Source organism: Halichoerus grypus, chromosome 9 (genome assembly GCF_964656455.1).
Source record: "Halichoerus grypus chromosome 9, mHalGry1.hap1.1, whole genome shotgun sequence".
Lineage (NCBI taxonomy): Eukaryota > Metazoa > Chordata > Mammalia > Carnivora > Phocidae > Halichoerus > Halichoerus grypus.
Genome location: NC_135720.1, coordinates 125317244 through 125331664, shown reverse-complemented (window position 1 = coordinate 125331664; position 14421 = coordinate 125317244). Strand labels below are relative to the sequence as shown.

At 38.9% G+C, this 14421-nt stretch overlaps 1 protein-coding gene and 1 long non-coding RNA gene across 2 annotated transcripts in view; both read left to right on the top strand.

Moving 5' to 3' along the window:
- The window catches only part of CAGE1 (cancer antigen 1), a 48989-nt gene extending 40151 nt beyond the window's left edge, over positions 1–8838 (top strand). The window contains exons 10-11 of the mRNA XM_036103917.2: positions 8425–8494; positions 8833–8838. Of these exons, the coding sequence (XP_035959810.2) occupies positions 8425–8494; positions 8833–8838 (76 nt within the window). The remainder of the gene's footprint in view (positions 1–8424; positions 8495–8832) is intronic.
- A 2104-nt stretch (positions 8839–10942) lies between these two features.
- Positions 10943–12460, top strand: LOC144379002 (uncharacterized). Its single transcript, XR_013440968.1, has 2 exons — positions 10943–10982; positions 12378–12460. It is a non-coding gene; the product is annotated as an uncharacterized LOC144379002 (long non-coding RNA).
- Positions 12461–14421: the final 1961 nt, after the last annotated feature.

The window sequence follows — 14421 nt, the reverse complement described above, 5'->3', positions numbered from 1 at the left end:
CTGCTTATTAGAATTCCCCTGAATGTTTTTTAAAAAACATCCAATGCCCACACTCTACTCCCCAATCCAATAAGCTAAAATATCACATGGGTTCTGGGCAACAGTGTATTGTCCAGGAGATTAGAATGTCTGGACAGTTCAAGAACCACTGCCGCAAATCGTGTGAATTGACTTAAGTGATCAGGATTGTCATCTTTTTAATCAAATATAGTCTATTATATTCATGAAGACAGTTTTTAATTACAGTGAATTAGCTTTGATCTTATTAAAAGGTGTATGCTGCTTCAAAAATTATCGAATACATCATTAGAGAAATGTTTCTTTCAATTGGTCTAGTGTATTCTGTTAAAATTTAGGGGTATTTGAAGGATCTTTCTTCAAATATTTTCACTGGATATTCTGTAAGTTTTCAATTTACATGCCTTGGATCTTAGAAACAGCTGCTTACTTATAAAAGCCCTTAATGGTATATGGCTTTTCTAAAAGACTAAATAAAAGAAGGAACCTGGTGAGGTCCATTTTGTACATGCAGTCAGAGTAATCTTTGTGAAATATAAATCTGATCATGCCCCTTAAAACACTTTTAGTGATTTCTTCCATCGCTCTTATTTTTTTTCTTTGAAATTTTTATTTAAATTCTAGTTAGTTAACATACAGTGCAATAGCAGTTTCAGGAATAGAATTTGGTGGTTCATCACTTACATATAACACCCAGTGCTCATCACAACAAGTGCCCTCCTTAATGCCCATCACCCATTTAGTCCATCCCCCCCACCCAACTCCCCTCCAGCGATCCTCAGTTTGTTCTCTATTGTTAAGAGTCTCTTACAGTTTGTTTCCTTATGATTTCACTCATATGTGGAATTGAAGAAACGAAACAGGTGAACATATGGGAGGGGGGTAAAGGGGGGGGGAACAAACCATCACTTTTAGATAAAGGCAAAAATTCTTAACATGGCCTACAAGTTTTTTCAAGATACAGTTTCTGCCTGCCTTTCCAACCTCATCTCACCATTCCCCCCTGCCTTGCTTTCAGCCACACTGGAGATATTATAGCGTCTCAAATGCATCACATTCCCTTTTGCCTCATGGTGTTAGTATAGGCTGTTCTACCTGGAATGCTCAGGCTACCCGCACCCCAGTTATCTCCTACTGTCCCTCAAATCCCCACTCAAATGCCCTTTCCTCAGAGATACATTCACTTTCTTCCCAGTCTGAGTAAAGCAGCTTTTCCACAATGCTGCAGAGATTCAAGTCATCATGCATCTCTCCCCCAAACACTGCTTTCTCTGTTAACACCTGTAGCCAGATCAGTTTCAGATACAGAAATCCCTGCTCCATACACTCCTGGTTCAGGAATACTTTTCTATGAAATTTTAGACTTGTTCTCTCTACCCTACTCCCCATGACATCTATGACAACATCATGGTGAGAGGTGGACCCTCTCACAAAAATATCCCAGTTCAACATATGCAGATGGCCAACAGGTACATGAAAAGGTGCTCACATCACTAATCATCATGGAGATGCAAGTCAAAACCACAATGAGAAATCACCCCACAGCTGTTAGAAGGGCTATTGTTAACAAGACTAGAAGTAACAAGTGTTGGCTAAGATGTGGAGATGTGCACTGTTGGTGGGAATGTAAATTGGTGCAGCCACTGTGGAAAACAGTATGGAAGTTCCTCAAAAAATTAAAGATACAACTACCATATGATTCAGCAGTTCTACTTCTGGGTATTTATTCGAAGAAAATGAAAACTATCTTGAAAAGATATATGCACCGCCATGTTCATTACAGCGTTATTTACAATAGTCAAGATATGGAAACAACCTACGTATCCATCAGTGGATAAATGGATAAAGAAAACATGGTGTATGTATGCAATGGAATATGATTCAGCCATAAAAACAAAGGAATGCAGCCATTTTGTGACACCATGGATGGACCTTGAGGGCATCATGTTAAATGAAATGAGTCAGAGAGAGAAAGACAAATACCATCTGATCTCCCTTATATGTGGGATCTAAAACACAAAACAAAACAAGTTCATAGATACAGAGAATAGATTAGTGGTTGGTGTGGGGTTGGGGAGGGTCAGTGAAATGGGTAAAGGGGGTCAAAGGTACAAACTTCCAGTTATAAAATAAGTCCTTGGGATGTAATGTACAGCATAGTGACTATAGTTAATAATATTGTGTTGCATATTTGAAAGTTGCTAAGAGAGTAAATATTAAAATTTCTCATCACAAGAAAGGAATTTTTTGTAACTATATGGTAACAGATGGTAACTAGACTTACTGTGGTGATCATTTCACAATATATACAAATACTAAAACATGTTGTACATCTGAAACTAATATAAAATGTTAGTCAATTATACCTCTCTAAAAATTATTTTAAAAACCACAAGTCAGATTGCACTATTTTAAAGTGCTTTAAATCTTTGAATAGCCTCCCCTCCACACTCAATATAAATGCAGACTCCACTACAGCTTCTAAAACCCTACATAATCTTTTTTTTTTTAAGATTTTATTTATTTATTTGAGAGAGAGAGCATGAGAGGGGGGAGAGTCAGAGGGAGAAGCAGACTCCCTGCTGAGCAGGGAGCCCAATGTGGGACTCGATCCTGGGTTTCCAAGGCTTTGGCTCATGACCTGAGCCAAAGGCAGTTGCTTAACCAAATGAGCCACCCAGGCACCCAGCCCTACATAATCTTACCTTGTACTGTTTCTCTCTAACCTCATTATTCCTTTTAGTTCCTAGAACTTGGCAAGACTGCCCTGTTTCAGGGCATCCACTCTTGCTCTTTCTTCTGCCTGGAATGTTTTCCCCTGAGCTGACATTCTATCCTTCTCGACCTTTAGTCTCTGTTCAAATGTCACCTCCTCAGAGAAGGCCTTCTACGACCACACTATCTAACATGACCCTTCTTCCAGTTCCTTGCTGTCACAGAAATACATACATACGTACGTAATACATACTCAATGAACAGGATAGACGGCAGATTGGTCGCAGAACAAGAAAGAATTAGTGAGTTAGAGAAAAAAAATCCATACACTGTATCACACAGACACACATGAAATAAAGGTCAAGTGAAACAGTACTCAGAGTAGAAAAATCCAAAATATCTGAAATTTTAGAAAAAGAGAATAGAATAGTGGAGAATAAACTATGGAGGATTTTTCAGAATAAGGTTTTAATCTGAAGAGGATAAATGTAAAGAAACCAAGACCTTGTGAAACTAAAGAAAACTAGATAAAAGGCTATCTTAAAACCAGGCTTAGAGAAATGAGGTACCTGCAAATGAAAGCCAGTTTGACTGACAGCTCTCCTGTTGACAGCAACAATAAAAGCCAGAAGAGAATGGAATACCATCTGCAAAGTGCTGATAAGAATCAGTGCCAACTGAGAATGTTTTAGCCACTTGAACTCTTGAAGAAATGCAGATGAGATACAGGAATTTCAGACAAAAACATAGATCATTTACTGACAATAAGACTTTACTATTGGAAACTTCAAAATGAAATGAAAATGGAGAAATGACAACAGGTGCAGTAGAGATTAAAGAGATATAATAAAAACTTTATACTAATGATTTTGAAAAATTAGGTGAAATGCAATTTTTGTAGAAATATTTTTGTAGAAAAAAATTTTTTTATAAAAGGTTTTTTTAAAGATTTTATTTATTTATTTATTTATTTATTTATTTATTTAAAGAGCTAGCAAGCAGGGGTGAGGGGCAGAGGGAGAAGGAGAGAAAGTCCTAAGCAGACTCCCCTGCTGAGAGCAGAGCCTGATGCAGGGCTCCATCTCATGACCTTGACCTGAACTGACTGAGCCACCTAGGTGCTCCTACAAAAAAAATATTTTCAGATTGACTCAGGGAAGAAAGAAAATTGGAATTATCATTAAGCATATTAAAGCAGTTTTTTGATTAATAAAAGAAAGAACAAGAACCATATGATACTCTCAATAGATGTAGAAAAAGCATTTGACAAAGTACAGCATCCTTTCTTGATCAAAACTCTTCAGAGTATAGGGATAGAGGGCACATACCTTAATATCATAAAAGCCATCTATGAAAAACCCACAGCGAATATCATTCTCAATGGGGAAAAACTGAGAGCCTTTCCCCCTAAGGTCAGGAACATGGCAGGGATGTCCACTATCACCACTGCTATTCAACATAGTTATTAGAAGTCCTAGCCACAGCAATCAGACAACAAAAAGAAATAAAAGGCATCCAAATCGGCAAAGAAGTCAAATTCTCACTCTTTGCAGATGATATGACACTTTATGTGGAAAACCCAAAAGACTCCACCCCGAAACTGCTAGAACTTATACAGGGATTCAGTAAAGTGGCAGGATATAAAATCAATGCACAGAAATCAGTTGCATTTCTATACACCAACAACAAGACAGAAGAAAGAGAAATTAAGGAGTCGATCCAATTTACAATTGTACCCAAAACCATAAGATCCCTAGGAATAAATCTAACCAAAGAGACAAAGAATCTGTAGTCAGAAAACTATAAAATACTCACACTTTTCCCAAGCATTTAATAAACAGATAAACCCAATCTTAAGCAAATTATTTCAAAAGATAGACAAATAATATAATCTTAACATTAAAACCAGACAAGGACAGCCTGAGAAGTAAATGATAAGCTAATTTCATCATAAATATGCAAAAATTCTAAACAAAAATTATAAACAAACTGAACCCAGCAATGAAAAAAACAACAGTGCATCCTGAGCAAATTAAATTTATCACAGCAATGAAAGGTTCAACGTTAGAAAGTCTATTAAAAATCCACATTAAATGATTAAGGGAGAAAATATTTCAGTAGGTTCAGGAATTCTATACCAGTATACATTAAAAGTTTTTTTTTGTTTTGTTTTTTTGGTTTGTTTTTTTTTTTTTTTTTTTTTTTTGGAGAGCTCATGACAAAAATACAAGTAAGGGAATCTTCTACTTTTTGATTAAGAGTTATGTTCCCATCACCTTCCCTCCCCCAAAAATCAAAGCCAATATAATAATCAACTGAAACACTCCAAGTATGTCATCTAAAAATTAGGAACAAGATGAATAAACCCATGGTTGTTGCCAATTCTATTTAACAATATCCTAGCAGTCCTCACCAGTGCCATAAGAAGAGAGAAAGAAAAATTGTAGGGTCACCTGGGTGGCTCAGTCAGTTAAGCATCTGACTCTTGGTTTCGGCTCTAGTCATGATCTCAGGGTTGTGGGATTGAACCCCACTTTGGGCTCCGTGCTCAGCACTGAGTTTGATTGAGATTCTCTCTCCCTCTGCCCCTCCTGTTCATGCTCTCTCTCTCTTAATAAATAAATTAAATCTTTTTAAAAAAAGAAAGAAAAGTTATAAAGATTGGTCTGAAGGTAACAAAATTGTTATTATTTTCCAATGATATAATTACCTACACAGAAAGCCCAAAACAATCTACAGATATATTATTGATATTTTTAGTAAAAATGACAATTAAAAGAAAAAGTTCCAAAGTCAACCAAATTTCTGTACATGAGCAACACGCTGTAAATAAATGCAAGCTTTAAAACTCTATTTATAATAGCAAACAAAAGTTCCCTACAAAAAATGTGCATGAACTTTGAGAAGATATGTTCGTCCTTATTGGAAGATTAAAGAATAAGTAAGTGGAGCACAATAAAATATCCATGGAGTAATGGGTTGAAAGTTGTAATAAAAAAAAAGTCTCAGTTCATTTCCTGTCCTGGCCTCCCATCTTCTCCAGCCATGCTACCTTGTTATTCTAGGTGATCTTCCACTTCATTGTCTGTCCATCATGGACTGTACTGTATAGGCTTTAAGGGCACTTATCAGTGTTCTTTACATTAATGTATTCACTATTTACCATCCATAGAGTACCCCGAGTCCTCGAAGAATATCTCCAAGGCCATGTCTCTTACAGAGAACACTGGATTCACAGATAACAGTTCCTGCCCTTTCATAGCAACTGTGGTTTCTACCCACGTGAAGTCCCCACAAATGTTTTTCCATGCAAAACCAAATCAGAAGTCACAGAAAATTCCAGAGTGTAAATCCATAACCTTTCTTCCTAATTCCATTATAGTCTGAGTACAGGGTGATCAACAATATTTGCTTGGCTTGAACATGCTATTAAAAGTCCATGGCTTGGGGGAGCCTGGGTGGCTCAGTCGGTTAAGCGTCCAACTCTTGGTTTCGGCTCAGGCCATGATCTCAGGATCATGATACCAAGCCCCGTGTCAGGCTCTGCACTCAGCACAGAGTCTGCTTGAGATTCTCTCTCTCCCTCTCCCACGGCTCCTCCCCCCGCCAAATAAATAAATAAATAAAATCTTAGAATCCATGGTTTAAATACCTTGATCACAGAGAATATAGTGAACAATGGTTCACTGCTCTATTTATAGTCATAATTCCATTGTATTTCTTTGACTTTTTTTCTTTTTTAATGAAAAAGGGTTGGCATGAGAAAAAGGAGAGGTAAAAGTAAAGGGCAGAGCAATAATTATGGCATATAGAAAAAATGGCTCCCTACAAGATATCTGAGTCCTAATCCCTGAAGCCTGTGAATGCTACCTTATATGGGCAAAAGAAAGGGGGAAGTCAGCTCTATGTGAAGTAATCCTATTAACATAAGACAACATACTAAAAATTAAAAAGGAAAAAGCATGTGATCAGACAGAAAAAACATTTCACAAAAGCCATTCCTGATACAAACTCCAAACAAACTAGGAATAGAAGGGAACTCATTCAATATGAACAGCATCCATAGAAAAAGTACTGTTAAAAGTCATACTTAATAATGAGAGGCTGAATACTTTTTCAAGATCAGAAATAAGACTTCTATTTACATTGTACTGGAAGTCCTGCCCAATGCAATCAGAAAGAACTAAAAGACATTCAAGTTGAAAATGAACAAGCAAAAATGAATTTGTTTTTTAAATGACATGATCATCTGTGTAGAAAATCTGATGACATCCACAAAAAGCTATTAGGACTATTAAGAGATTAACAAAGTTGGGGGACACAAGATCAATATACAAAAATCAATTGTATTTCTGTTCACTGACTCTTCCACAGACATTTGCATTTGAGGTGATGACTCCTGCAAGAGAATTTCCTATCTCTGTGGTGGGCTGAGTAATGGCTTCCCAAAGAGATGCAAGTTCGATTCCCTGGAACTTGAGAATGTGCCCTTATCTGGCAAAAGGGACTTGGCAGATGTGATTAAATTAAGGATCTCGAGATGGCAAGATTATCCTGGATTATTCGGGGGAGCCTGAAATGCAGTCATAATTGTTGTTGTAGGAGGGAGGCAGAGAGAAATTTGGTGACAGAAGAAGGCAATGTGATCAAGCAAGCCAGCAGGCAGAAAAGGCGATGTGCTGACAGCCAGGCACCAAGGAATTAGGACTGCAGCCAGACATGATGGAAAAGGCAAGGCAAAGAATACTCCTCCTGAGCCTCTGGAGGGAGCACATCCTTGCTGACACCTTGATTTTAGCCCAGTGCATCTGATTTCAGACCTCTGACCTCTCAAATAAATATGTGTTGTTCCAAGCCAAGGTTGTAGTAATTTGTTACAGCAGTGACAGGAAAGTAACAAACTGTCCCTGGATGGGAAAGCAAGTTTGGGAAGAGACTATTTTAATTGAATTTGACCTCCTAGAGGCAAAAAGGGAACCTCCTGGTATCTCTCTTGTTGGAAGCCATAAAAGTAAAACACAAGTAAATCTCTAACAGGCATCTGAGTGCTATGATCCTTCCTATGACACTATTACACATTTCCCCATGTTAAAGCAGCTCACAGTTCAGGGGCTGTGTTTTTAACATGTTACACACGCCCCCAGGATGATGTTGAGTTTCTTCATGGGGAATCAGGGAACCAGGGATCAGTTCTCTACCCACTGTCTGTGTAAATGAATAGAACACTGAACTGTCACTTTATAGGTTTACTACTGTCTACTTTCCCTCCTCACTACTGGAACCCCTAAAGGGAGAAACTGATTAAATTATTGGAGTTGCTAGGAAAGAATCCCAAATTGTCAGGGTGCCTGGGTGGCTCTGTCGGTTAAGCAGCTGGCTTCGGCTCAGGTCATGATCCCAGGGTCCTGGGATCGAGTCCCACGTTGGGCTCCTTGCTCCACGGGAAGTCTGCTCTTTCCTCTCCCCTTCCCTGCTCCCCCTGCTTGTGCTCTCTGTCAAATAAATAAATAAAATATTAAAAAAAAAAAGAATCCCAAATTGTCGTATGGTGAGGTAGATGGATGAGGGACTTTGACAAAAAGCCAGATTTACCATTTATATTCATCTTCTCAAATCCTCCAATGAGTCCAACAAAATATCAATTTAGAAAAGTCAATTTTAGTCATAAAATTCAATTGTTTCTCCCTCCAGTTTAGAAGAGAGAAATAAACATTTGGAAGATTTAATTAGGCCCAGAGAGAGAGCAAGAAAAAAAAACACAGTAAGTTTTTCTCTTTTTTTCTAAATAATAATGTCTTTAACTTTAAAACATAAGTATATAAATAATACATCTTTTCTCCTTCTTTTAATTTGGATAAACTATATGCAAGTGCTTGGTATTTTGCCTAGCATAAAATAGTTGCTTCATAAAAGTTTTTTGTAGAACTTGAATTGGAAAGCCAGAATACCTGCCCTCGTGGAACTTACAATCACCTCTAAGGAAGATACTATAAAGATTATGAGCTAAGATTTTTGTCTACAGCAAAACAGCTTATATATGTATTTTATGACCAGATTTTCTTATACTAATGTTAAACTTACCATCCATTATTTCTGTAGATTTGATGCTACATGGTATATGCACAAACCCTATGGGGTTGATTAAGACCATAGCAGGATGTTAAAATGGGGTTCTTCGTGGCCTAGTCCTTGAGGTGTTAATAAAACAGTTGCCAGTTCTTAAAGTGAGAGTGAGTTTCCCCCGTGTGCAGAGTTTCTGAAGGAAATTTCAAAGAACCTGTTTCATGACTCGTATCTCTTGGCCAGATCCAATATATAAAAAGAGAGTAGACTGGAGAAGAAATTTCTTTGAATCCGTCATGTTGTGGACTCCCATTGCCCCCAAATGATTCTACCTCTTTTATCTAAAGCCTGGCGAGAGGGTTTCTAGAAGATCGCCTGGAGAACTTTGATCTGCATTTCCTAAAAGTTGGGAAACAGGGGATCAGTGATGCCCCATGCCTGAGAAAACTAAAGCAAGCTGTGGTAGCCCCACAGAGGGGCCTGTTTTCTCTGAGTTTGTCACCAGGACAAAAGATGTGTGTGACAGTTTGTTAAGAACCAAGCAGGAGGGAGTTGAGTTATCTTGGGCTCTGCCCAAAGCCGCCTGGAGGGACACCAGCAGCAAGAGGCTGGAAGGGAATGCCAGATTCTTAGGGGCTGATGAAGGAGTATCAAGTGACCACCAGAAGAGAGATGCATCAGCCTCGGTCAAGGGCAACTATAGGACAGAGGTCCCTCGCCATGGCAAGCTCCGCAGAGAGAGAATCAGCTTAGCTACTTTCCAAGCTACTTTCCAAGCCCGGAGACTCTGAAGCCACCAAGCCAAGTAAAAATGTCCTATCCCCTTACTTCTTCTCCCTCCTCCTGCAAATGGAGAAGGTGGAGAACCAAGAGAGAGCGGAAATTGACCTCCAGTGGCAGGTGGTGTCCACCAACTACAAGGCTTAGCTTAGAGAAGGGGATGAGAAATCCTACTTTTGAATGACGATTAAAGGATTAATATTTAAGACTGGACATTCTGCTTATCGAATTGAGACTGTATGCATGTTTCACAGTGAGGACTGACCTTATCTTAGAGTAAGCAAAAAACCTCACTGGGCCTCTTTCATATTCAGCCAATGGCAAAGGAAAAGCTCCCCTGAGTGAAGAAAGTCTAAGGTAGAAACAGGAGGCAGACATTAAAGTTGCATATTGACTATGTCATGAGTCATGAATGTTCAGCATACCATTTGCAATACAATTATGTTTTGAAAATTAAACCCCCTTAGCAGATTTATACTAGTATTTGCAAAGTGATAGATTAACTATGAGGGGTTTTATTCCTAATATGAAAGAATATGATCTGATGGCTGGCATATTACAGATGCTCAGTAATTGCTGATTTAAACTAATTATGAATCTTCTCTGAGTTGCTGACAGAAACTGTGGAATGTTTTTTCCCAGAATCATTTTAAAATAAGAAAATCAGCATATAAATTCACACATTTCACTAGTCCGGATAGTTGTTTACTGATACCTAGCCAATTATACAATGGATTTGAGGCCCTTTTGTATAGATTTAGACTGGCTTTGAAGCCCGGGGGTGAGCTGGAGCTGAAGATCTCACAAGGCCCTTTCCAGCTGATCAAGGCCGTTTCTTAGAAAACCGGAGACTTACAGGAGCCTTCAGCCACCATCCTCAAAGCTTCCCATGGGCCTCAGTAAATTCAACAATGGGAATGTGCCTTAGACTACCTCTGCACCATCTCAGAATTATGATGCTCCTGGTGCCAATTGTCTTTCAGGAGTGGAAGACTGGGAAAAAAGGAGATAGAAGCGAGCACAGCATGTTAATAGTTTCAGATTTTTTTTGTCTCTAGTTCTTTATCACTTTCAAGGAGCCAGAATCTTATCCTAAAGAAATTCATGAGAATGTTAAAACATAGCAAGACTGTGGCTCAATGTTTATTCAATTGCAATGAGACTGATCCATATATTACACACACTGAAAAGCTTGATCTTTTAGGGTCTCATAGTTCTATCCTGAGTGGCAATTTCTCCTTGCAACTGAGGGCAAGAATTTATTAAATAATGGTGTCCTTGTTTACTAGGTTCACTGTTTTAGCCCTCCTAGCCACCACCGCCACCACCCTGGTTTTTCACCTCATTCTCTTTCTCCCTCCTACAGGCCCAGAAGATTAGAAAATCATCCAAAGTCCTTGACCATGGTAGGTCATACTGGTGATCACTATAAAGAATGTTATATCTCCATGTAATTCAACAGTAGCACAAGATTAAATTTCAGGAATGTTCAGCTTAGCTTTCCTTTCTGTCCTCAGATGAGGCCTCTTCGGCCTCTGATCATTGTATGTCCTGTAACTGGGAAGCCCTCCCTCTGAAATTTCCCTTCTATCAGTGTCTTCACTTCATCTCTGCAGCTACTGCTTCATGTCAGGTCCTCATTATTTCTTATCTGACCTATGACAGTCATCTACTTGGTGTTTCTGCCTCTAGTTTAGTGCCCCTTCCTTCCATCCTCCACCAAGTAGACCATGATCTTTCAGAAGCAAATAGGATGATGCCCCTTCTCTACATAAAACCCTTCAGTGGTTCCCCACTGCGTTCTGGATCAGATGGAGCTCCCTAACACAGCATATAAGGTCCTCTATGAGCTGGCCCTCACCTTCCTCCCCAGTCTTCTCATTCACTGCTTCCTTCTTGCCATCATACACCCAACCATATCTAACCACTTGCCACTTTCCAAACATGCTATGTTACTTTTGTGCCTTCCTGAATTGCCCATACAGCTTCCCCTGCCAGGAATGCTCTCTCTCAATTCCTTGTGTCCCCTTATTTTAGTTCCCACCTCACAAACTTACCTGCCAGCTCAAGCTCCAGCTTGACTAGAACCCTTTTAGCGCAGGGATTGTCTCATATTCATTATGGTGTGCCCAAGCACCTATCCCATAATAGGTACGAAATAGGAGGCAGTGTTAGACAGACTCAGGACCCAGGACCAATGCTACCCATGCTGGATTAATTCTTAATAGAAGATACAGCCACTGTTGCCCTTGTCCCACCCTGGGCCAAGGTTATGTATTCATGAAAACCCATGGCTTATATGTGGCATAGCCTTGTGGAAGAGGGGTACAATCAAAGGGCATGTCTCTATATGCCCCACTGAGCCCCAGCTGTTCTAATAGTCGAGTTATGAGAATACCTTAATACTAATACTACCAATTCTTAGTTATACTGTGCTGATAAGTCACTTCATGAATCACTTAGATTCTTGCTTCTGTTCCTTTTTCTTCATTCTGCCAGCTGGCAACCAAACCAAGGAAGATGAAACTCAACCATCCTTATTCCTTGTCACGTTCCTTAATGGGAAAAAGGTTAAAACAAACAAAAATATTTATTAAAATATAGTATGGGTATTATCTGAGAAGTTCATCTATCTATAGGTTGTATCCCTTTTCCATGTGTATTTAAGAATTAGCTGTTTATGGAATAAGAATTGCATATATAAGCAAGAATTCCATATGGAATCAAGAATCAGCTGTTCTGTCACTGAATGCCTGTGTTTCCTAAAAATTAAAGATACATTTTTTTCCTTTCATTTTTAGATGCCAGATGTTTTAGAAGGAAATAGAAATTATTTAAATTAAACAGGACTGAAGATTAAACATTAATCATTTTTGTCAACCAATCCAGGAGCAGAGTCATTATTACTAAGTATAGAACCCAGGTCAATCATACAAATGATACATTAAAATCTATATAAATGATGAAATTTTACATTCCAAAAAATGTGATTACTTTTCTTCTAATTTACTCCCGTGAACAATGAAACATAGTCTACTTTAGCATAAACAGGGGAATACAGTGGCTTTTTTCCCAAATGTGTATTTTCATTCACACAGAATAGCACTTCCATATATCAAACCTTTAATGACACATAAAAATAGTAATTTATCTCATTTCAACTTTTTGTTCCTCCCCCCTGCAGGACATCCGTTTTCTCTCTAAGCAGGCAGGCTCTTCCTACTACCAACCAAATTTTAAGACACTAATTCTGAAATCCTTTGGAATTAAAACCCAGATGAAAGGAGAGGACTGGTCTGAGATGTAACCCTCATAAATCTACTTTAACACAGTTTTGAGGAATTAGTTCTGAATTTAAACAAAGGAACCAGTGACAACTGACTTTGTGAGATGTATCAGAAAAACAAATGTACATACATACATATTATCCTTTGATAAATCCCAGAGCCAAGATGGACAGGTAGCTGTTTAATCAACTATTGGAAGGGAAGAAATGATTTTAGCTCACTGATACTAGTTTTGCACTTAAATTACTCAGGTAAGTACAAGAGGAAAATACAGGGAGAATATATATCTGGCCTTGAAGGAAGTGCTGAATAAATAAAAGCTATTATTATCATTGTCATTTTTGCTGAGGAATTCTGTAAGACAAATCTTACGTGAATTTTGAAACAGAAAATTTAACTTCGCAAATTCAGCAAATTGCAATACTATTGAAGACAAATGATGAGAAATGCACAGCCCGTTGCAGCTATCACAGTGCTGTGTTTTAGAAAATTAAGCACTGAAAGTTCTGGAAGTGATTCAAGTTTAAAAAGATACATTATTATTAATAGTTTTAGGGGATCCTCTAAGGAAAATTAAAATATGGTAGGAGAAAGGCAAATATGAACATAACGACGGCTAATGCAGTTCTGGAATCCGCACACGAATGTGATGAAGCAGTTGGAAAGGAAGGATTAGGAGAGGTTGTCTGCAAACAGGAGCGCGTGCATAAGCGCTATATTTGCCATGTGTATTTTTGCCATGTGTATTATTAGACATTTATGATCTTTTTCCCGCAGGTAGTCTCAAAATGAATGTTCCTCCTTTGGTACATGACTCAAGGATACAGAGTCTGAGCCTGTGCTTCGTTCAATACACATTTAGTGACTTTCAATAAACTATGTGACAGCCTCGGTGTTAGATGCCAAGGACACAATGTAAAATCAGGCAAAAATCATGAGGGACTACATCATCTACCGAGGGAGATAGACTCTGTTCTAGAGTGGGGTGCTGGTGTACCTGCCCAGGGTGGTCTAGAAGCATAGATGAAATGGCCCAGGACTATGTGCGGGGAAACTCAGGGAAGATTTCAACCACAGAGGGTGACACCTGAGCCAGATCTATCGCTGACTGGATATTCCCCAGATGGATGGAAGGGGAAAGCAAGAGCACATTCAAAGCATGGAGGCCCGATAGGCGCTGTGTTATATCCCCTGAACCACAAGTCGTGTCTAAAACCCACGATTGGGGCGCCTGGGTGGCTCAGTCAGTTAAGGCGTCTGCCTTTGGCTCAGGTCATGGTCCCGGGGTCCTGGGATCGAGTCCCGCATTGGGCTCCCTGCCCAGTCTGGAGCCTGCTTCTCCCTCTCCCTCTGCCTGCCACTCCCCCTGCATGTTCTCTCTCTCTCTTTGACAAATAAATAAAATCTTTTAAAAAAATAATAAATAAAACCCACATTCTTCATATAGCAGGAGACGAAGACGATCATGAATAGCATTGATTGCCTTGCCAAAAAATGTGAACTTTATCCTCATGAGAAGCTCTGAAAGATTTTAAGTAGAGGAGTGATGTGGTCAGAT